The sequence below is a fragment of the Sarcophilus harrisii genome, chromosome 2, assembly GCF_902635505.1.
Source record: "Sarcophilus harrisii chromosome 2, mSarHar1.11, whole genome shotgun sequence".
NCBI classification, from domain to species: domain Eukaryota; kingdom Metazoa; phylum Chordata; class Mammalia; order Dasyuromorphia; family Dasyuridae; genus Sarcophilus; species Sarcophilus harrisii.
In genome coordinates this window covers 333,824,130-333,848,995 of record NC_045427.1, presented here as the reverse complement: position 1 = coordinate 333,848,995, position 24,866 = coordinate 333,824,130, and the positions used below count along the sequence as shown (strand labels likewise).

General features: G+C 35.5%; 1 protein-coding gene across 4 annotated transcripts in view; it reads right to left on the bottom strand.

Annotated features, from left to right (window-relative positions):
• TEDC1 (tubulin epsilon and delta complex 1) overlaps window positions 1–24,866 on the bottom strand; it is a 70,675-nt gene that overhangs the window by 11,176 nt on the left and 34,633 nt on the right. For all 4 annotated transcript variants that reach the window (XM_031952906.1, XM_031952907.1, XM_031952908.1 and 1 more), the window contains 2 exons: window positions 17,601–17,687; window positions 9,737–9,931 (listed from right to left, as the gene is read on the bottom strand). In XM_031952906.1, the coding sequence (XP_031808766.1) occupies window positions 9,737–9,931; window positions 17,601–17,687 (282 nt within the window). The remainder of the gene's footprint in view (window positions 1–9,736; window positions 9,932–17,600; window positions 17,688–24,866) is intronic.

The window sequence follows — 24,866 nt, the reverse complement described above, 5'->3', positions numbered from 1 at the left end:
AACACCAATAATCCTGATGTTTATAGTTAATTGCAGCAGGCCAGATGATTTTGTAGACTAATTTCCCCTAATGAATACTGGTGAGAAGCAGAATCAAGATGGCAGAGACAACACACGTTTCTCTCTGACCTTCTCTACAACCCTCACAATAATTATGAAATCCAGGATCTGAATTAACACTGGACCTGCAGAACCTACAAAGATTGGGAGTGCAACAAATTATCAGCAGAAGATAATTTCGAAGATCGCCTGAAAAGGTCTGTTTTAATAGGAAACAGGAGGGAGGCAGCCAGCACAAAGAGCTAAGTACAAACACCAGCGCCGACAGCATAGAGTCTTGGGGCAGTGTAGTCTCAGTGTGCTAGTGCAGACTCCATGTGGCAGAGAATTTACAGGAGGAAACAGACCAGAAAAAGTCTGTTTCAATCTGAAATGGGAGGGAGGCAGCCTAACATAAATAGCTGACCATAAACCCCAGCACAGACAGCACAGAACCCCGGGGCATTGCTGACTCCACGTGACAGAGAATCTATGGGGAGGAATCCACAGGAATCTATGGCAGTGTTGGCCACTCTGCCCTGGTTGCAAGCCAGTAGATCAGCAGAGAAGTTATAAAACATCCAACACTAACAAAAAAAGATCAATAGTGAGCCCCAAAACACCAGAATCTCACTAGACCTGGCCACAACCACTCAGCACTGACCCAGCACAGCTGCGGCCAAATTTCCTTGCCCAAAAGGCAGAATTTAATTAATAAATAAATAAATAAATAAATAAAAATAAAGAGGACTCTAAAGACTGACAGCTTTTATGGGGAAACAAAAGAACAGATTTCAAACCCTGAGGAGACTAAAGATAGACTGTCTCCAGATGAAGTCCCAAAAGGAGTCCCCATAGTACAAGGCTCTCCTAGAAGAAATTAAAAAGGATCTTAAAAGAGAGTTAGAAGAAAAATGGGGAAAGGAAATGAAAAATTTGCAAGAGGATCTGAAAAAGGCAACACAGAAACTATCTGAAGAGAATTCACTACAAAATAGACTTAGTGAAATGGAAAAAGGATATAATTCATTAAAAGATAAATTTGATAAGGTGGAAAAAAGAAAGCAACTCCCAGAAAAACAGCATTTGTGAAATAGAAAAAGAAAATAACTCCTTAAAAAACAGAATTTGTGAAATGGAAAAAAATTCCATAGAACAAAACAGCTCATTTAAAAACTCAATTGGAAAAATACAAAAAGAAGTAAACAAAGTTAATGAAGAAAATAATTCACTAAAATTCAGAATTGAACAGATGGAAATGACTCAATGAGACAACAAAAATCAGTCAAGCAAAACCAAAAAAATGAAAAAAAATAGGAAAAAATGTAAACAACCAACCTGGAAAATAGATTTAGGAGAGACAATCTAAGGATTACTGGACTCCCTGAAATATACGATGAAAAAAAGAGCCTAGACATTATTTTTCAGGAAATCATCAAAGAGAACTGCCTGAATATCAAAGAAACAAGATAAAATGACCATTGAAAGAATTCACCAAATGCCTCCTGAAAGAGACCCCAAAATGAATGCTGGCAAAAAAAATTTAAATAAAATACTAATAAGGAGATGACAACAATATATTACAAGAATCATATATGATGACCAGGTAGGATTTATACCACGAATGAAAGGCTGATTCAATATTAGCGAAATTACCAGCATAAATAAACTATATCAATAACAAAACCAACCAAAACCATATGATTATCTCAATAGATACAAAAATGCCTTTCACAAATTTCAATGCCCATACCTTATTAAAAATACTAGAGAACATAGGAATAAATGGAGGTCACCTAAAATGACATGATATGTATCTAAATGTTTATCTAAAAGCATTATCTGTAATGGGGATAAGCTAGAAGCTTTTCTGATACCATCAGAAGTGAAACAAGTATGCCCATTATCACTATTATTCAACACTGTATTGGAAATGATAATTATAGCAATAAAAAAAAAAATGGAAGGGATTAGAACAGGCAATGAGGAAACAAAACTATTACTCTTTACAAATCATATGATGATCTATTTACTGAAACCTAGAGAATCAATTAAAAAACTAGTTGAAATAATTAACAACTTTAACAAAATGAACCCACATAAATCATCAGCATATATATATACACACATACACATACATATGCATACATACATTTATAAACACACACACATATACACACACATACACACACACAGTCAGTAGCAAAAAGCAGGAAAAATTCCTTTAAAATAACCATAGACAATATTTGGGAGTCAACTTAATATTACCAGAGTCACACACATAAAGTTAGGGCTAAACAAGTGGAAAAATATTAATTACCAAGTTAAAATACTAAAAATTTTACCTAAGTTAATCTATTTATTGAGTGCCATGCCAATCAAATTACCAAAAAAAAAATTATTTTATAGAGCTAGAAAAAATGAACACAAAATTCATTTGGAAGAACAAAAAGTCAACAATTCAAGGAAATTAATTTTAAAAAAATTTTGAAAGAAGATAGTTTAGCTGTACCACATCTCAAAGCACATCCTTAGGTATACATAATACAATAGGTAACTGGGCACAGTAATTCAGCATATAATAAACCCAAAGATCCAAGTTTTCTGGACAAAAATTTATTATTTAACAAAAACTACTGGGAAAACTGAAAAACATTACAGCAGAAACTAGATTTAGACACATTTCACACCATATACTAAGATAAGGTCAAAATGGGTACATAATTTATACATAAAGGGTGAGCAATTATGAGAGCAAAGAATATTTTACCTGTTAGATCTATGGATAAAGGAAGAATTTGTAACTAAACAAGAAACAGAGCATTACAAAATGTAAAACAGACCATTTCAATTATATAAAATTAAAAATTTTTGCATAAACAAAACCAATACAAAATTAGTAGGAAAACAGGAAAGGGGGGAATTTGCAACAAACATCTCTGATAAAGGCCTCATTTCTCAAATATATAGAGAACTTAGTCAAATTTATAATAATACAAGTCATGGGGCAGCTAGATAGTGCACTGGATAAAGCACCAGCCCTACAGTCAGGACATGAGTTCAATCCAGCCTTGGACATTTAATATTTAATAGCTATGTGACCCTGAGCAAATCACTTAACCCTAATTGCCTCAGCTCCGTCCCTCAAAATAGAAAGAATACCAGTCATTGGCCAATCAATAAATGGTCAAAGGATATCAATAGGCAGATTAAAAAAAAAAAAAACAAAGCTATAGTCATTTTAAAAAATACTCTTATATCACTACTGATTAGAGAAATGCAAATTAAAACAAATCTGAACTACCACCTCACACCTATCACATTGGCTAAAATGACAAAAAGAAAATGATTATATGTTGGACAGAATGTGGGAAAATTGGGACACTAATGCACTGTTGCTACAGTTGTGAACATCATGATCTAGAGAACAATATGGGACAATTCTTTTTTCACGGGACAATCAAACTGTGCATTGTAATGTTTGGGCTAGCTCTCTGGAGGATCTGGGGACCATCCTTGGTCTTAGTGGAGGAGTGAAGTAGGCAATAGAACCAATAGGAGTATGGTCAAAGATGGAATTTCCAGTCATTAAATACCTCTGTATGATTATATAATTACAGCACATTAAGTATATGTGAACTAGAGAACCATTATCTCATCAATCACACTAAGTTAAGACCCTGCTGTAAGTATATTTACTTCAAGTACACTTTTCTCAGAATTCCCCAATATCTGTGGTCCTCTACAATGCATTGCTTTTGATCCAGCAGTACCACTGGTGCCTATGTATGTATTCAAAAAGATTTTTTTAAAAGGGGGGGGGGGAGGAAAAAAAATAACAATAATAAAAGGGGGGAGGGGGACCTACTTATATAAAAACATTGTGGTTGTTTTTGTGGTGACTAAGAATTGGAAATGAAGAGTACACCGTGTATGGCTGAAATATTCATCAACTCTCCTATTTTGTCAAGAATGATAGTCACTGCCCCTGAGCTCACTTCACACTCTCCCTTAAACTCCCATGTTATGGAGCAGCACACAACACAGATTTACAGCAAAATCACCCTGAGTTTCCTGCTGAAGTTTACTCAGGACTATATAACCTTCCAGGCAAGGGCAAAAGTTTGCTGTGGGATACAACTGAGGCATCAGTACCACAAAGCTGTGAACTGCCAATGCCAAGGAAAAATAGGTTCTACTAGTGTCACAGAAAGCAGGCTTTAAACTGCTGGTGTTGAGCTACAGAACTATGGAACAGAAAAATAGGACAGGGTACCAGGACAGAACACTTGGTGCTGATAGAACTGCTCCACCAAGCCTGAAGGCAAAAACTCAATGTCAATCAGCCAGTAATCAGTTGGGTCAAAGTTGGGATAGCCTGATGAACTTCAATTGCTCATTGTGGGAAGAGGCTAGCTAAGATACTTTGAAATCCAGGTCCCAGGGGAACCATAATAAGAAGGGATGCAGTGGAAAGTAATAAAGAAAATAAGAACACATAGGGTAGACGAGACTGAAAATACTAAAAATTTCAGTAAGGAAAAAAACCTCAAAGACCTATGTTCATAAACAGTGATATATCAACAGGTAAAATTCTAACAGAAGGAAATATCAACACCACCAAAATATAGTTAACTCTATTAACTACTATTAACTAACATTCATATGTGAAACCATCCATCAGTTACAGCAATGAAGAACTTTTGAATGCTCTGGATAAATCCAATTACCTTGGCAAGGTTGACATACTTAACAGGAGAGGTTAGACTAACTGTCAAACTGAAGGTTTCCAGAGTCATCATGCTGGCATCATTGTTACATGCCAGGGAAATCTGGACAGTATACCAGGAAAATTAATTTCCTTCATTTGAATTGTCTTAAAAAAGATTCTGAATATCACCTGGCAGGATAAGACACTAGACATTGAGGTTCTTTTGCAAATTAAACTGCCAAGCATTCAAACTTTATTGCAGAGAATGCAACTCCATTGGGCAAGCCACATCATTCAAGGGCTAAATGTATGCTTGCCAAAAAGACTATTTAAGAAGAACTCAGGGTGTATCGGAAAAAGCGATACAAGGACGTTCTCATGGTCTCTCTTAACAACTTCAGATTTGATTGTATGACATGGGGAGACACTAGCACAGGATCAGCCGGCATAGTGTGCCTTCATCAGAGAAAGTGCCGTGCTCCATAAGCAAAACAACTGAATAACTTCAGAAAAGACACAAGATGTACAAGTTAAAGAACACACCTCAAATGTTCATAAGGACTATTTTTGTCCTACCCCAGGTAGAACATTCAGAGCCTATATCAGTGTAATCAGCCACAGTTGGATACACAAACTGGATTCTTAACATAGTGTTGTCATTTTGATCCTCTTTGAGAATGAAGGACAACAACTGACTAACCAACAAAATGATGGAAAATAATACAATACTTGATGAGACTCAAGACCCTATGGAATTTGAAGAGAATATGGAACCACAATATACTATGAGTACTTTAAAAGGAAAAAATGAGCATTATGAAAAGTATAATTTATGTCCTCAACAGCAAAAATAATAACTTTAATCTGGAATGGTCAATTTCACCAAAGAAACAAAAGAGAGAACAATGAATGGGAATGCAAACAAATATAGAGAAGTAAGGCTAACCTAAAAGGGAAGCAAAAAACACTACTATTAAAAGAAACCATGATCACTATAAAAGCAAAACTTACGGCTCTAGAAGCCAAACTAAGTACCAAAGAACTAGATAAACAAAACGGGGGAAAAATCTTAACACCATAATGAAAATAATAGAAGAAAACTACTTCTGAACATGGAAAATGAAATTACACTTCCAAGAATTCACAGACGACCCTAGAAAAGACTACAACAACAACACTACAAATTCCAAGTCACACAATGGCTAATTTGAACAACTTAGAAACAAGCTCTGCAAGCCACTAAGAGAAAAACTTTCAAATATAAAGGAAAGTACATTTGAATAATGGAAAACTATTTCACATGAACTAGAATAAGGATAAAATAATGTGTTCAGAAGCCTACTGGAGCTCAGGATGCAGCCCAGAAGACTTACCCTGCAAATCTGAGCTTAACACATATAGGACAAAAGAGAGAGGTTCCAAAAAAAAAAAAAAAAAGTTTAAAATATTTTTAAGGAAAGAAAAAGAGATTTGCTTCTCAAGTACCCAAAACAACAAAATTCAGAACAAGTGAATAAATGCCAATAGTAACAGCAAGAGTGACAGAATAACCACTAAGAAACTCCTTTCTTAAATGTACAAGGAGAAAGGGATGCAGTAGGAAATATGATAGAAGAATATTGACGAGGCAAATGGGGGAGGGAGACATTATGAATAGAATCTTTCTTATAGTTGAATGACAGCACTGCCAAAATTAATTTATAATTCTAATGCTATACACATCAAATTACCAACAAGATATTAAAAGATCTTACTATAAACAAATCATAAACAAAAAATACAGATTTCATAGTTGTGAGTGACATATTCTTAACAAAACAAGGGATAGAGGTAATTATAAAAGTTGAGAGAATTTTGATTGCATGAACTGAAAAGGTTTTATAAGAATAAAAATAATGGGCCTAAGATAAGAACTTAATTGAATTGGGGCAGCTAGGTGGTGTAGTGGATAGAGTACCAGCCCCTGTGTGGCCTTGGGTAAGTCACTTAACCCCAATTGCCTCAGCAAAAAAAGAAGAAAAAAACTTAATTGAATATGAAGAAATCTTTATAACAGATTTCTCAGATAACATTATAGTACTAAAAACATATCAGATTAACAACTACAGAGAAACAACTAAAATATATCTACAGAGAAAGCAATAACCTTATTTTCTATAGACACTATTAACTCCTCTTTGATACTTTTTTTCTATCAAGTTTTTTGGGACACTGTCTTCTCTGATTTTCCTCCTACCTATCTGATCATTTTTTCCTGTCTCCTTTTCTGGACCTTTCTCTAGATCATGTCCTTTAACCATTGATATCCCTCAGGGTTTTGTCCTGGACCTCTCTTTTCTTCTTCTAGACTACTTTACTTCATGATATCATCAAGTCCTATGTAAATCCATAGGATGTAAATCTTGAAGTACTAGACTCCTCATTCTTTCACTTCCCATATACAACCAAGGCCTGTCAGTTTCACCTTTTCAACATCTCTTGAATATACCATCTTCCCTCTTTAAAGCTGCCACCACCGTACTAAAGGCCTTCATCATCTTATATTGCATTATTGCAATAGACTGATGGTGGGTCTGCCTACCTCAGATCTCTCCCCACTCCAATCCATCTGCTATTTAGCAACTAAAGTGACTTTTCTAAAATAGGGATCCAATCATGTCACCCCTTTTATTCAATAAACTCATTTTTTTATTTTCCCTATTATATTGAAGATTCCTTATTGCCTTCAAAAACAAATACAAAATGCTGTTTGGCATTCAAAACTTTTCATAATGTAATCCTGTCCTATCTCTCCAGTCTTTTTACATTTTGCTTTATAACACACACTCTTTAATCCAAAGACACTGGCTTCCTACACCAAGATATTCCATCTCTCTCCTCCAGATGTTCTCTCTGGCTGTGCCCAATGCTCAGAATACTCTCAATTATCTGCTCTGACAACTGAACTCCCTTGTCTTCCTTTAATATTGTTCAGTTGTTTTTCAGTCACATCTGACCCATTTGGGCTTTTCTAGGCAAAGACACTAGAGTGATGTGCCATTTTTTTTCTCTGGCTTATTTTACAGATGAAGAAACTGAGGGAAAGATAGCTAAGTGACTTGCTCAATTTCACACAGGAAGTTAAGTATTAAAGCCCACTCTAGACTCAGGAAATTAATTCATACACACTTCAAGCCAAGCAGTCTTTCCAGGACTTAAAAAAAGTCAGAGAGATCTGATGTCAGAGAGGAGGAGGGACAGCATTCCAGACATTGAGGACTGCCAGAGAGAACAGCTGAGAGTTGGAGCATGTTGTTCGAATTGGCCAGTGCCAATTGATTAAAGAGATGTGACAGGTAGTAAGATGTAAAAAGACTAGAGGATAGGCAGGAGCTAAGTTCTAAAAGACTTTGAATGCCAAATAGAGCATTTTGTATTTTGCCATGGAAATGATGATTCACTGGAGTTTCTTTTGTAGGAACTAAGACAGTCAGACCTATTCATCAGGAAAATCGCTTTGGTGGCAGAATGAAGGATGGATTAGAGTGGAGAAAAATTCAGGATAAGAAGGATTGTGGGGAGTGGGAAGAGTTTAGGAAGGAAAGACAATGAGTAATGCTTTAGATATGTTGTAGATTGGAGATCAAACAAAAATTAGGGACAAAAACTAGAGTTTTGCAAGGAAAATCAGAGGAAAATCCAATAGATTATGATTGGACAGAGATGGCACATTGATGAGTCATGGCAAAAACAGGATATGATTATATTTGTATGTGACTAAGGGTAGGTTGAAGAATAATGCACAGGAATTGATAGTTAATATCTCTAGCCATATGAAAAGATGCTCCAAGTCATTATTAATTAGAGAAATGCAAATTAAGATACCATTACACACCTGTCAGATTGGCTAGAATGACAGGGAAAGATAATGCGCAATGTTGGAGGGGATGTGGGAAAACAGGGACACTGATACATTGTTGATGGAATTATGAATACATCCAGCCATTCTGGAGAGTGATTTGGAACTATGCTCAAAAAGTTATCAAACTGTGCATACCCTTTGATCCAGCCGTGTTACTACTGGGCTTATATCCCAAAGAGATATTAAAGAAGGGAAAGGGACCTGGATGTGCACGAATGTTTGTGGCAGCCCTCTTTGTAGGGGCCAGAAACTGGAAACTGAGTAGATGTCCATCAATTGGAGAATGGCTGAATAAATTGTGGTATATGAATATTACGGAATTTTATTGTTCAGTAAGAAATGACCAACAGGATGATTTCAGAAAGACCTGGAGAGACTTACACGAACTGATGCTGAATGAAATGGGCAGGACCAGGAGATCATTATATACTTCAACAACATACTATATGATGATCAATTCTGAAGGTTGTGGCCATCTCCAGAAATGAGATGAACCAAATCAGTTCCAATAGAGCAGTAATGAATTGAACCAGTTACACCCAGCGAAAGAGCTCTGGGAGATGACTAAGAACCATTACACAGAATTCCCAATCCCTCTATTTTTGTCCACCTGCATTTTTGATTTCTTTCATAGGCTAATTGTACACTATTTCAAAGTCCGATTCTTTTTGTACAGCAAAATAACGTATGGACATGTGTACATATATTGTATTTAACTTATGCTTTAACATGTTTAACATGTATTGGTCAACCTGCCATCTGGGAGAGAGGGTGGGGAGAAGGGGAAAAATTGGAACAAAGGGTTTTGCAATTGTCAATGCTGAAAAATTACCCATGCATATATCTTGCAAATAAAAAGCTATAATTAACAACAACAACAACAAAAAAGGAATTGATAGTTAAAATCTGAGTCAAATATCAAGGGTATAAAAAAGGGAGTAAGTGATTCAGTCCAATTCCAGTGAGTCAAGGATTGGGCTAAGAAGGGAATAGACCTCAAAAAACAATATAAGCTACTAAACCAAGAGCTCCTCAAATCCCCACACCCAAGATAGGTCCCTGCCAATTATAGGTTTATTCCTTACCTTGGTATTCCAGGCTGCTCTGTGCCGATTCACAGCCTCCTGAAGTCTTTGGCTCAGTGCCTCTAGGTTCTTCTCTATTTTATCCATCTCCTCAGTTAGGTACTGAGGATTGCAGTATTCTAGGATCTCTGGCAAAATTATATCCTGCTTAACAGTATTAGGATTATCTACCGGCCTGGTATCCAACACTGTGTCCTACAAAGAGTGAGAAGTTTCTATTAGGTATCTGAGTTTCAATTCTTCACTATTTCATTCAAACTGCTCTCCAAATCTAACTCAACCTTTTCCCAAAGCAAATTAATCAAATCACCCAGGTCCCTTCAAGTCCATTTCTGATCTTAAATAAACAAGAGACATTTGGCCAAATAGAACAGTGTACTACTATATCTGTCTTATTCTTGCAATGACCCTGTAAAAAAAGCTCAACTAGCAGCTAATTGGGCAGCTAGGTGGCACAGTGGATAGAATACAAGGTGATTAAAAGTGTTATGTTATCTAAAAAAAAAGGATAATATTTCTATTATACTATGCCCTAATCTGGCTGCATGTAGAATGTTGTGTTTAATTCTATGCATCACTTTTTTTTGCAAAGACATAGGTTAAAATATGCTCAGAAAAAGGCAACCAGGATGGAGAGATCAGTATTATCAAAATATTCTTTATCCTCTGAAAAAAAATTAATTTTGGGGTAAACTACTGAAATAGATTCAGGAAAACGTGGGTTTGAATTATGTCTCATGGTTTAGATACTTATGTGACCCTGAGCAAGTACTTACAGTAGACTCATCCTCTAAAGTCCCTTCTGAATTAAAACTGTGATCCTACTCTTTAAGGATATTTAATCTAGAGAAGAGAAGATTTAATGGGCACATGATATTTGTCTTCAAGTATTAGGTGAGCTGTCAACAGAGAATTCATTTGGTTCTGCTTGCCCCAGAGGGCAGAACAAAGAGCAATGGGAGGAAGAAAGAGAAACAGATTTAGGATTAATGTTCTAAAAAAATTCCTAAAAACAGAGCTGTGCAAAAGTAAAATATGCTGTCTTGAGAAAGAATAATCTCCCCCCTCATTAAAGTCTTTCAAGTGCAAACCTAACGACCATTTGTTGTACTTATCAGCTGGACACAGAAAAGTGTACATTACATGAACCTGATGCAATATGAAGTAAAAAGAACCAGAAAAGCAATATATGTAATATAAATGGAAAGAATAAACAAAAAGACAATAAAAAATGAAGAATGAGTCTGGACCGAAAAAAGATATATAGATTTTGCTTTTCCTGTAACTCCTTTCACAGAGATCTATATGTTTGCTGGAGGGGAAAAGTGTCCACAAGTATGGAAGAACAGTATTTATTGATTTTGCTGAATTTTTTTCTCTTCCTCTTTTTCTTTTCTTTTTAAAAATTCTCTACCCTCCAGAAGAGTAAAGAAAGGAAATGAGGAAATAAAATCAATGTAAAGACAAAAGATATCAATGAACATCTATTTTTTTTAAAAAGGCAGAAGAGGGAGAGGGAGCCCTTCTTGGTCAAGTTAAGTCTCCTAATCCAGAAGCTATCAATAATTCCAATCTCAAATCTTCCCAGAATCTTTCAATCTCACATATAGAAAGAATTTCCTGACTTTAGTAAATATGTGTGAGTGTGAGTGTGTGGGGAAGGGGAGGAGGGGATTGAAGAACTTCCAGCAGCTGCATGTAGTAAAGATAAGGTGAAGAACTTCCAAGGACGTTTAAATTCCTCTTATATATTTTAGTTTCAAATAACAATAAAAAGGGTTAGAATGTTATGTTGGGATCCACATTCAGTTCCCACAGTCCTGTCTTTGGGTGTAGATGGCTCTCTTCATCACAAAATCATTGGAACTGGCCTCTATCATCTCACTGTTGGAAAGAGCCACGTTCATCAGAGCTGATCATCATGTAGTATTATTGAAGTATACAATGATCACCTGGTCCTGCTCATTTCACTCAGCATCAGTTCCTGTCAGTCTCTCCAGGCCTCTCTGAAATCATCCTACTGGTCATTTCTTACAGAACAATGATATTCCATAACATTCATATACCATATTATATCTTGTTTGTCCATAGTAGTTTACAGGTTGTCACCTCTGTGAGACTGTGAGATTCTTGGGGATAGATATCATGTCTCTGCCTTTCTTCATATGTCCGACTTCTTGGCATCCTGCCTGGTACATAGTGGGTGCTCAGTAAGGTCTCTGTGACCTGTGTGAGTATGTTGACTGATAGCCAATATGTACTTAGATTTTAAGACATATGTATTTAATCTCGAATGATGACATTTATCACTGTTCAAGTTACCAACATCTGGACAATTAGTTGCCTGATGTATGGTTTCTCCCGGAACCAGGAATCTGCTGTTTTTGGCATGAATAACATCTAATTAAGGGATGAGAGAGCACCTATCTCTTAATGTTCTCCAATTCATGATGTAATCCTTTGTATCTAAAATCTATAAAAACTGTATACCTTATCTCCTTCTTTAGCCCTTCTACCATGAGCTCTCTCTCTTTGCCTTCTCACGGTGGAACTGCTCATTCTCATGAGAATTAATTAAACAACTTTTCTGCTTTTTACTTAAAGAGGTCTCTAAGTAGTTGTTTTTGGATAGGATTTTCTATCCCTCACATATATATTTCTGAATACCAAACCTCCCAAGATATCTTGGGGTTTACCAGCTAGATTTCTTTCTTAAGGACCATGCCTTAAATCGAAATCACTTTGGCTCTCATTGTTGGCTAGCAACAGGTGCCAGACCAGTTGGATGTTGGGCCCAGATTGACTCAAAGTAAATGGAATAACACTTTTTTTTTTTAGCTAGAACCCTTGAGGGTTTTCCCATCCCAAATCTTATTTTTTTTTTTTAAGTAGGTAAAAGAGGGCTTTCTTTTCCTCATTCTTATCTAATTTTAAATACTGAATGGGTATCACCTGAATCAAACCTAGACTTGTTGTAGACCTTAGTTTAAAAAAGGTGAAGGTCTCCCACTGCAGCCAGGGCCCTCTCCAGTCCTTGATCTGTATCTTGCCACCGGACCCAGGTGATTCTACAGGAGAAAGTGAGGCTGTACAGCAGGGGTCCTCAAACTTTTTAAATAGGGAGCCAGTTCACTGTCCCTCAGACTATTGGAGGGCCGGACTATGGTAAAAACAAAAACTTTGTTTTGTGGGCCTTTAAATAAAGAAACTTCATAGCCCTGGGTAAGGGGGATAAACGTCCTCAGCTGCCACATCTGGCCCATGGGCCGCAGTTTGAGGACCCCTGCTGTACAGCCTCCAATAATACCATATGACTGAAACTACTCTTTCTTATCTTGCTTCTCTAAGATTCTCCCCTTAATTGCTAAATCTCTTTCTTTTCAGCCTTTATTCTAATTGCTCTCTTTCTAGCTTCTAACAAGATGAATCACCCTTAGTTCCTCCATACTCATTCCTTCCTTGTCACAATTAAATAAATTTGTATTAGGGGCATACTATTCCCTTTTCCCCAATCAAATAACCTTTTTCCTTAATTCAGACCTGCATCAAATCCTAACTGACTTCCTTGCTTCTAATAATGGCTTTCCATCATTAATCTATCCCCTACATAGTTGCCAAAATTATATTACTAAAATGCCTTCTCCCAACTTCTTCGCTCAAGATTACTCATTGGCCTTCTAAGAATCAAGGACAAAATCACAAGTCTAGCATATAAGCACTCTACAACCTGGTTCCAACCTGCTTTTCAGTCTGATTTCATATTACTCTTCTTGATTTTTTTTTTCTTTATTTTAATCTAAATGATCTGCTAAATTTTCCTTTTAAACACATTTCTTCATCTATTGCTTCTACACTTTTTCACACATAGCTCAGTTATACAAAGTCTTTTCAGATTTCTCCTAAAGATCTGGTCCTGTTGAAATTATCTTATATTCTTATCCAACCATTCTAGAAAGCACTCTGGAACTGTACCCCAAAAGTTCTTAAACTATACATACCATTTGACCCTGCAAGAAAGAGAGAAAAGGACCCATGGGTACAAAAAATATTTATAGCAGTTGTTTTTTTTTTTTTTTTTGTGATGACAAAGAATTGGAAACTGAGGAAATGCATAGCAGTTAGAAAATGGCTAAACAAGTTATATGATATATTAATTAATGTGATAGGATATTATTTGCTCTATAAAAATGATGAAAGAAATGGTCTCAGAAAAACAAGAAGACTTGTATGAACTAATAAAATGAAATGAGTAAAAACAGAGAGAGAGAGAGCAATTTCTACATTTCTATAGCAATTTTAATATATTAATACTAATAATCAATTTTGAAAGACTTAGTAGCTTTGATCAACACAATGATTAACCACAATACCAAAGGACGCACGATGAATCATGTAATCATAAAGAGCTGATGGATTCAAAATACAGATAGAAGCATATTTTCTTTTCTTTTTTTTTTTAGACATAACTAATATGGGAACTTATTTTGCATGATTAGATTTGTTTGTAATAAGTTTTGTTTTTTTCTGACCTTCTCAATGAGTAAAGGAGGAAAAAGAGAAAAGGAGATTGAGAACTTAAAATTTTTAAAAGAATTTCTAAAAATTATAAGTATTATTTTGTATATGTAGAATATTTCATATATGTAGTATATTTACTTATTTGTGTAATGTTCTATTCCCAACTAAATATAAGCTGCTTAATTCTAATCTTTTTATCCCCAGGACAGTGACATGCACATAATAGGGACTTCATATTTGTTGAATTAAAGGGACCTCAGATGTCATCTAATCCAATCTAATTTTTTTTAACTTGAATCCTTGATTTCATTGCTAATCAACAGCTGGTGGAAAATTTCCTACTAATTACATTAGTACATGCAGATCCACAACTAGTCTACAACCTACAGAGTTGCTTGTAGAACTAAGAAGTTGGGGGGAGTTTTCTAGGGTCAAAAGGCCAATCTGTATGAGAGGGAGGACATAAACCCACCTTCTTCACTCTTTCTATACATACCTGACCAAAGTCCTTTCTATAATATCCCTGAAGGGTAATTATCTAATCATCTCTTAAACACCTCAAATGAGAAGGTACTTACTGCCTTTCAAAGTATTCCCTTCTACTTTTTGATACAGTAAATCTGCTTCTCTCTAACCTTTACCAATAATTCCAATTCTGTCTTTTGGGGCTAAAAAGAATAAATTTGATTTTTCTTCCATATGATAACTATCACATGGAAATCTCCCATTTTACATCTCTTCTCCAGCTTAAACATCCTTACCATTCCCAATAATCTCTTAAACATATTCAAGAACTCCAATGTTCTTCCAAAATGCAATGTCCAGACTTGGATACAGTCTGACTAAAGATAAGATTTTCACAGTAGGATTTCTACCTTGATTGTTCTGAAAATTATACAAAGAGCTTCTGAGACTCACAAACTCAAAAAGTTTGCAAAACTGCCAAATTTGTTGCCTAACTTACACTCCTACCAACTTATACTTTCAATGCTGTTGTCTTTATACTTAACAAATTTGGTTTATCACTCTAGACTGACCTATCACTCTAGTAGGATATTGGTCCTAGTTTTGTATCATGTGCAAATCTGACATGGATTTCATCTATGCTCTTAACCAGGAAAATGATAAAACCAAAGGTAAATTTGAGATCCTTACATCTTGAAAGCCATCAATTAGTCAATTCAAGCTAACTAACAACTTGAAAGCACAGAGAGGAAAAGACAGCACAGAGAAATGAAAATAATACAAAAAGAGAATGAGAGGAAGGGTTTAAAGGAGATAGTTCCAAGTTTGCTAAATCAGGGGAATGCTATCAGAGAGACATCCACTTCTGAAATTAAATGTTCCTACAAACAGAGAAGAATGATCTGAAGAGTTCCATAGGTAGTACACTCTGTTGCTTCTCATGAAAACCCGCTCACATGCTCTCAGAATCCCTGCCTCAAAATATCCTTTATTTCCTTTCCCAGAGGAGAAGATGAAACATACTCCAGATATAGGAAATATCTCCATTTCTAATTTCAAAGCACAAGTAATGATTTCTGACCAAGCTATATAGAAGAGGAACTAGCCCAACAATATTGCTGAAGCCCAGGTATACTGCCTTGCCAAAGCAAGGGCTGGTCTCTCTGTGTCTCTCTTAAGAGACTGAGTATCAGACACACTTAATACTACTAATAATAAATAATCACAAAGGCCTAATGTCCAAAATATATAGAGAATTGACTCTATAAGAAATCAAGCCATTCTCCAATTAATAAATGGGACACTGATGCATTGTTGGTGGAGTTATGAACGAATCCAACCATTCTGGAGAGCTATTTGGAATTTTGCCCAAAAAGTTATCACACCCTTTGATCCAGCAGTGTTACTACTGGGCTTATACCCCAAAGAGATACTAAAGAAGGGAAAGGGACCTGTATGTGCCAAAATGTTTGTGGCAGCCCTGTTTGTAGTGGCTAGAAACTGGAGAATGAATGGATGCCCATCAATTGAAGAATGGTTGGGTAAATTGTGGTATATGAATGTTATGGAATATTATTGTTCTGTAAGAAATCACCAGCAGGATGAGTACAGAGAGGCTTGGAGAGACTTACATGAACTGATGCCAAGTGAAATGAGCAGAACCAAGAGATCATTATATACTTCAACAACAATACTATATGAAGATGTAATCTGATGGAAGTGGATTTCTTTGACAAAGAGACCTAATTCAGTTTCAATTGATCAATGATGGACAGAAGCAGCTACACCCAAAGAAAGAACACTGGGAAATGAATGTAAACTGTTTGCATTTTTGTTTTTCTTCCTGGGTTATTTCTACCTTCTGAATCCAATTCCCCCTGTACAACAAGAGAACTGTTCGGTTCTGCACACATATATTGTATCTAGGATATACTGCGACATATTTAACATATATAGGACTGCTTGCCATCTAGGGGAGGGGGTAGAGGGAGAGAGGGGAAAAATTGGAACAAAAGTGAGTGCAAAGGATAATGTTGTAAAAAATTACCCCTGGCACGGGTTCTGTCAATAAAAAGTTATTATAATAAATAAAAAAAGAAAAGAAAAGAAAAAAGGAAAAAAAGAAAAAATAAATAAATAATCACTGTAGCTTCCAGGACCAATTTGGGAGATTAAAGAGTACTTGGGTTCTGGGAATATTTTTTTAAAGTGACTGAATCTGGTTCTGTGCTACTCATCTAATCTATTTTCTCTTACATCCATGAACTGTTTTACAATTCTTGAAATTAATTTGGTTCTATGATTATCCCAAATCCTAGCAGTGAATTTTAATGAACAATTATTATTCCATCCAGTTAAAAGGCAATTTAAGTACATGAGAACAATTAAAAATGCCGTTAATGATGTTTCTGGTTCTTCTGGTGATGATCATCTAGTTACATACTATCTTTGAAGTGAGAAAAAGAAAACAATCTAATTTTTATCATCATTCAATACAATTTAAGGAGCAATAGTACAATGTGAACATGATATCTATTAAGGAAGAAAAATTGAAGTTGTTTGAATTTTTACTTATTACAAAATGGATTTTTTTTCCCCAAGTCAGAAATAAAGTTCAGAGGCCATGAGCAAAGCTGGACTTTCAAGATTTAAAAAACAAAATATATTCAAGTGATGGAGTACAGGTGCTTTCTTTGATAACAGAGAGATAAGTGAATAGTCATTTGTTAACCTGCCCACTTTTTCTAATCCCCAAGGAAGAATAATAGTTGGAAAGGGATACTGATGACTTCGCTGATAGCACTAAATAAGGACAGAAAGATAGTATAGGGGGGAAAAAAGCAGAAAAAATTCAGCACCAAGTCCCCTACTATTAATTTACCATCCATTGCCAGTATACCAGCTCCATATGCTTCCACTCCAGAAAACCTTCCAGGCAAGAATTTTCTGATTCCAACTGCTGCAATAGCTGAAACAAAAAGAAAGGCAAACCCCAAATGAGAAAAGAGAGAACTCTGGCAGAAAACTATGCAGACAATTATCCTCTCAGTCACACAGACTCCTTATTCCAACCCACCACTAGTAGCTTAAGCAGTTGACAAGTCTTGTTCTTATACTTGTAACATCTCTAATAAATATTCCATTCTCCTTCCTAACATTAGCATCCTGGTACAAATACAACTGGACTACTACAATAGTCAGCTAAAAGATCTCTCTACCTCAGATCTCTTCCCCACTCCAGTGGGGGAATTATTATTAACATGATCTTCCTAAAACTCAGATCTGAATATGCCATCCCCTATTCAATAAATTCTACTGGCTTTTTATTGCCTCCAGAATCAAATATAAAATCCATTGTTTGGTACTCAAAGCACTTCACAACCTGTTCTCCTTTCATCTTTCCAATCTTTGTATATTTAATTCAATATTAAGTTCTACAGTGACAATGGCCTACTTGCTTGTTTCTCTCACAATAATTCCTATCCTCTGACTCCAGACATTTTCCTGGCTCTCCCACGCTTAGAATTTTTTTCTTCCTCGTCTCTGCCTACCAGTTTCCCTGGCTTCCTTGTGTCTCAACTTCTGCAAGAAGTTTCAAGTCCTCCTTAGTCTCTATCATACACACAATGTATCTTATATGTACCATCTTTGCACAAAGGTCACGTTGGACCATAATCTCCCTGAGAGCAGACTATTTTTTTAAACTTTCTTTGAATCTCTAGTACTATGTCAAATATATACTAGGTGCTTAAAAAAAATAAAATAAAAATAAAAAAAAGTCCACTTGACTTGACAATCAAGGAACTTTTTATTTAAGTGAACACAATATGAATCTTTTGTTACTTAAATACAAAATTAGTAACAAATAATATACAATCTCATAAAATGATGAAGGGCTAAACATTTTTTTCTGATCCTTAAATCTTCATTATACTTCTCTAAAGTAGGAATTATGCATCAGAGATAAGAGAATTTGACAATCTAGGGCAGGGGTCCTCAAACTTTTTAACTAGGAGGCCAGTTCACTGTCCCACAGAATCTTGGAGGGCCAGACTATAGTAAAAACAAAAACTTTGTTTTGTGGGCCTTTAAATAAAAAAACTTCACAGCCCTGGGTGAGGGGGATAAATGTCCTCAAACGAGGACCCCTTATCTAGGGCATCAAGAACCCAAATAAGATAAAAATTTATTGAACTAACATCACAAAATGCCAATAATCCTTAACTATTAATTCTCACTCAGCACATTCTATCTTACTCTACCACACTACATAGCATCACAGGACTACCCATTCCTGAATCAATCAGCTTGAGAGGAGCCAAGTCTCTTTTAGATCCAATTTCTTGGAATATATCCATTAAAGAATGCCGCAAAAAGGAGAGAAAATGGGGGGGGGGGGGAGGAAGAGAAGGACTGAAGCTTTCAGAAATATCAAGAAGAAAACTTGGAAAATAAAACTCAGATAAACCAACAATTTATTAATGGCCTCCAAATCAAGGAAGAGTTCAAGTACCTATGAATAAGTAATACAAGATAAAAGTCTCAATATTTTCTATAATAGAAGTTACTTAGGGTGTGACCCAGCAAAAAGGGGTGTTCTTACTATTCGAGAGAGGAGATTGTACTCTACTGTGAAGAGAAATGTTGAAAAAAAAAAAAAGGAATGAAGGAGGATTACTATTTATAAAGCAGTACAAAACCATCTAAAAAAATTTAAAATACATATCAATGAAACAGACTAGATGAGGGAAAATCAAAAATAACTCAATAACCCAATGTATAAGAAAGAAATTAGGAAAACAAAAACACCTTATCTGAAAAACAATTGTCTGGTAGAAATGAGGTATAGACCAACATTTTACATCATATTCTAAAATACATTCCAAATGGATAAGTGACATTAGTATTAAAGATCATACTATAAAAAAATTGGAATAGAAATAGGTCATATACCTATCACATCTATGGGTAACAGATATAAGATATAAAGGTATAAGATACAGAGTAATTACAAAAGATTAAAGAGAATTTTGATTACAGGGAATTAAAAAGCTTCTGCACAAATTAAAATAATAAACTTAAGAAGAGAAGTGGGTCAAACGAGAAAAATAAGTTTTTTTTATCATTTTTTGATAAGGATTTGATATTCAAGATATTTAAACAAAATAATGTTTTATACACATACGCACACAAGTACTCTCACTCACTTTACATAAATTTGCATTACACAAATTCAACCTTATATAAAGACTCCTGAAAAACATGATTATTCCAAAAAGACATCTACTTTAAGGTCCAGTACTATGTGTGCTATGTCTGTCTTTCTCTTCATTTTCTCTTTATTCTTATCACTTAGCTCAGAGTTCCATGGCCTCTCATCCACACATATCAAAACAAAACAAAAAAACCCCAACAGTAAAAAGCCTTCCAAGTAAAAGCAGAACAACATAGGCACTAAGAAACTAAATGCCACTAGATAAGGGGTTGTTTGAGGAGTCAAAATGGTATAAAAATGGCAAGGAGTTGCCCGAGTTCTTACCAATTCACCTTGAAACAACTCTAAATTGTACCTCAAAGGAATTGTGGAGTGAAAAAAATCCACAAAACAATGGGGTAAAACAATTTTCAAGTCCAAGATAACTTAGAATGATTGCCTAAAAGATATCTCTTGGATAAAGGGAGTCAAACATAAGCTGTGTTCAGACAAGCCAGAAGGACACTTACTAGCCCTAGCATATCAACAATCCAAGGTCCTCCAGATGTACAAAATTGTTTGTGGCAGCCCTTTTCATATTATCAAGAAACTGGAAACTGAGTAGATGCCCATCAGTTGGAGAATGGTTAAATAAATATATGAATGTTATGGAATATTATTCTATAAGAAATGATCAGCAGGATGATTTTAGAGTCCTAGAGAGACTTACATGAACTGATGCTAAGTAAAATGAGTAGAACTAGGAGATCAAAGTACATGGCAACATCAATATTAAATGACGATCAATTCTGATGAAAGTGATTCTTTCCAACAATGAGATGACTGATACCAGTTCCAATAATCTTATGATGAAGAGAGCCATCTACACCCAGAGAGAAGACTGTGGGAACTGAATGTGGATCGCAACATGAACATTCTCACTCTTTTTGTTGTTCATTTGCGTTTTGTTTTCTTACTCATTTACATTCCTTTTGATCTGATTTTTCTTGTGCAACAAGAGAATTATATAAATATGTTTACACATATTGGAGTTAACATATATTTTAACATGTATAACATATACTGGATTGCTTGCCATCTGGGGAAGGGGAGGGAAAGTGGGGGGGAAATCTGAAACATAAAGCTATGCAAGGATCAATGTTGAAAAATTATACGTCAAATACAGAGAGGCTTGGACTCTGATAGGCATCGTTTTAAACCTTTTTCATTTGCTCATTTCTATTTTATTTAATATTCATATCTACATGAACTGATGCTAAGTGAAATAAGCAGAAAAAGGGGATAATTATACACTTCAACAATACTAAATGAGGATCAATCTGATGGAACTGGCTATCTTCGGCAATGAGAGGATCCAATTTGGTTCCAATTGATGAACAGAACCAGCTACACCCAGAGAAAGAACACTGGGAAACTGTAGTGTCCTTGGTGGTTTTCTGGAGGTCTTGGAGCAGCCTTCCTTTTAGTTCAGTAATCACCATAAGAATAGCCAGGTGTTAAAGTCCAAATTCTTTATTATCTCCTTCACAATCTAATTTCCTTGCCTGGGGCCCAGCCAGTTTTCTGGAGAGCCTTTCAGACTGGCCTTGGTCTTAGTGGGGGAAGGGCAGGAGGCCAGGCCAGCCACCACAAGGCTGATGAAGATAAAATGAATCTGAGTCCCAGGGCTTGTGCTCCAGCCTCCAGTCTTCTGTCTTCTCCCAGTCTGTTTCTGAGCCCTTTCCCAGTCTGTATCTGGCCCTTCCGAGTCTCTCTCCAAGCTCCAAGTCTGTCTCTGGCTCTCACAGGCCTTGGTCTCAATGGAAAAATGAAGGAGAGTCTACTACCACAATGGTGTGAGATGAAGTGAGTGAATCTGTCTCTCAGTTCCCCAGGAGAGCCACCAGGAGCCTAAACCAAGAAGAAATGAATCTCTCTCCTTAGTTCTTGAGAGTTTGAGATCCCGCCTCTAGTCCTTTGTCTTCTCTGGCTCCAACTCTGGATCTGAGTCTCAGCTTATATATGTGCTACACTGAGTACAAACCAATCATTATATCACTAGGAAACCATTATTTGTTGTAAGATTAAATCAATCATATTGAACTTAGAGAACTATTAATTACCATGCTAAAGTAAATAACCATTGTCTTTATCAATTCCACTGAGTTAGCACCTTGTAAGAATCTTTGTTTTAAGTACAGAGTTTTGGCCCATAACAGGAAATGAATGTGGACTGCTTGTATTTTTGCTTTTCTTCCTAGATTATTTTTACCTTTCTAAATCCGATTTTTCTTGTGCAACAAGAATATGTATAAATAGGTACACATATATTGTATTTAAGATGTACTTTAACATGTTTAACATTTATGAGACTGCCTGCCATCTAGGCGAGGGGATGGAGGGAAGGAAGGGAAAAGTTGGAACAGAAGCATTTGCAAGGATCAATGTTGAAAATTACCTATGCATATGTTCTGTCAATAAAAAGCTATAATAATAAAAAAAGAAAAATTATCCATGCATATGTTAAAAATAAAAAGCTTTTTAAAAAAATTAAGTCATTTGAAATTTGAAAAAAAAAAAAATCTAAGGTCCTGTAGCTCTAGGTCAGCAGGTTGGTAGCATAGCAAGACAATTCTATTATTTCAACCCTGGTTCGTTCAGCAAGCTAGTGGCCAGGCCTGGCAGGCCCAGATACCCCAGCAGAGCAGGAGAGCTATCAGACCCAGAGCCACCAATGCAACAGGTACAACCAATCTCAGTGACCTCATTACAACAGGTAAGACACAAGCCCTCGAGGATTCAGCAAGTTGTCAGCCCTAGAGACCCCTACAAAGCAAGCCAATGGTCAGGCACCTGGCTCCAGCACAAGAAGCTTAGGACAGTACCCCCTGAACCCAAGAGAACAACTCAGTTTCAAAAGTGATTTAACAGGATGGAAAACGAGCCTTCTCCACTTCCCCCTTCCCATCAAAAAAGCCCTTACCACATTAAGCTACTATGGCAAAAGGGAAATTCAAAACATAAATTCAGAACACAACAATGTCAAATGCCTATATATGCCACCTCAAAGAGAAATATGGTCTTGAGAACAAAAAGAACTCCTGGAAAAAACACTGGATTTCGAAAAATAAAGTAAGTAGAAGGAAAATTGGAAAAAGAAAAGAGTTATACAAGGTAATCATGAAAAAAGTCAGTATCTTCGTAAAGGGAACACAATTGGACAAAGTGGAAAAGATGTTCAAAAATTCATTGAAAAAAAAATCATTAAAAAATACAACTGTGGAACTAGGTGGTGCAGTGGATAGAACACCAGCCCTGAAATCAGAAGGACATGAGTTCAAATCTGTCCTCAGACACTTAACACTGCCTCGCTATGTGAACCTGGACAAGCCACTTAACCCCAATTGTCTTAGCAAAAAAATAAAAATAAAATAGAAATGACCAAATGAAAAAGGAGGTATAAAACAATGCCTAAAAAAGTAGACTTGCATGTATACTTATTGTGTATCTAATTTATATTTTAATTTATTTAACATGTACTGGTCATCCTGCCATCTGGGGGAGGGGGTGGGGGGTAAGAGGTGAAAAATTGGAACAAGAGGTTTGGCAATGGTTAATGCTGTAAAGCTACCCATGCATATAACCTGTAAATAAAAGGCTATTAAATAAAAAAAATAATTTTTTTTTTTTAAAAAAGTAGACTTGGCCAATGGAAAAAGAGAAACAAAAACTAAATGAAGAAAATGATTTCTTAAAAATTAGAATTGTTCAAATAAATCATAGGAGATACCAAGAACCAATCAAACAAAATTAAAAGAATAAAAAAGCAGGAGGGAAATACACAGTAAGCACAACTGTTAATGTGAATGTGATGAACTCACCCATAAAAATGGAAATGGAAAGCAGAGAAGATAAAAAAAAACCAAAATCATGCAATATATTGTTTACAAGAAACATATTTGAAGCAAAGAGACATGCACAGAGTAAAGGTAAAAGGCTGGAGCAGAATCTATTATGCTTCAGCTAAAACAAACAAAAAAAGCAAGAATAAGCAATTATGATCTCAGAAAAAGTACAAGCAAAAGAAAAAAAAGACCAAATTAAAAGAAACAAGAAAAAAAAAAACATCTCTCTAAAAGTTACCATGCACAGGGAAATATAATAGCATAAGAATGAAGGAAGCTTTCCTTAAAATGATAAATAATATTTATCTAAACCCATCAACAAAGCATTATTTATAAGGGGATAAGCTAGAAACCTTCCTCATAGAACCAAAGTAAAGCAAAGATGTCCATTATCACTACTATTATTCAATACTGTATTAGAAATGTTAGGTATAGAAATAAGAGAAGACATTGAAGGAATTAGAATAAGCAATGAAAAACAATACTATTACCCTTTGTGGATTTGACAGTACACTGAATCATAAAAGAATCAACTAAAAAATTAGCTGAAATAATTAACTTTAGCAAAGCTGCAGGACATGAAATACTCACATAAATCATCAGCATTTCTATATATTGCCAATAAAGTGAAGCAACAAGAGATAGAAAGAAAAATTTTATTTAAAATAACTGTACACAATATAAAATACTTAGGAATCTACCAAAGAGACAAACATAGGAATTACATGAACACAATTACAAAACACTTTTCACACAAATAAAATAAGATCTAACCAAATGAAAAATAATTCTTTTGGGTAGGCTAAGCCATTATAGTAAAAATAACAAGTCTACTCTAAATTAGTTTACTTATTCACTGCCAAATCAAATTACCAAAAATTTATTTTATAGAGCAAAAAAAAAAAAGTAATGACAAAATTCATCTGGAAGAACAAAAGGTCAAGAACATCAAAAAATTGATGAAAAAAATGTGAGTGGCCTAGCAGTACCAGCTTCCAAATTATGTAATAAACCAGTAATGATCAAAACAATCTGGTACTGGCTAAAT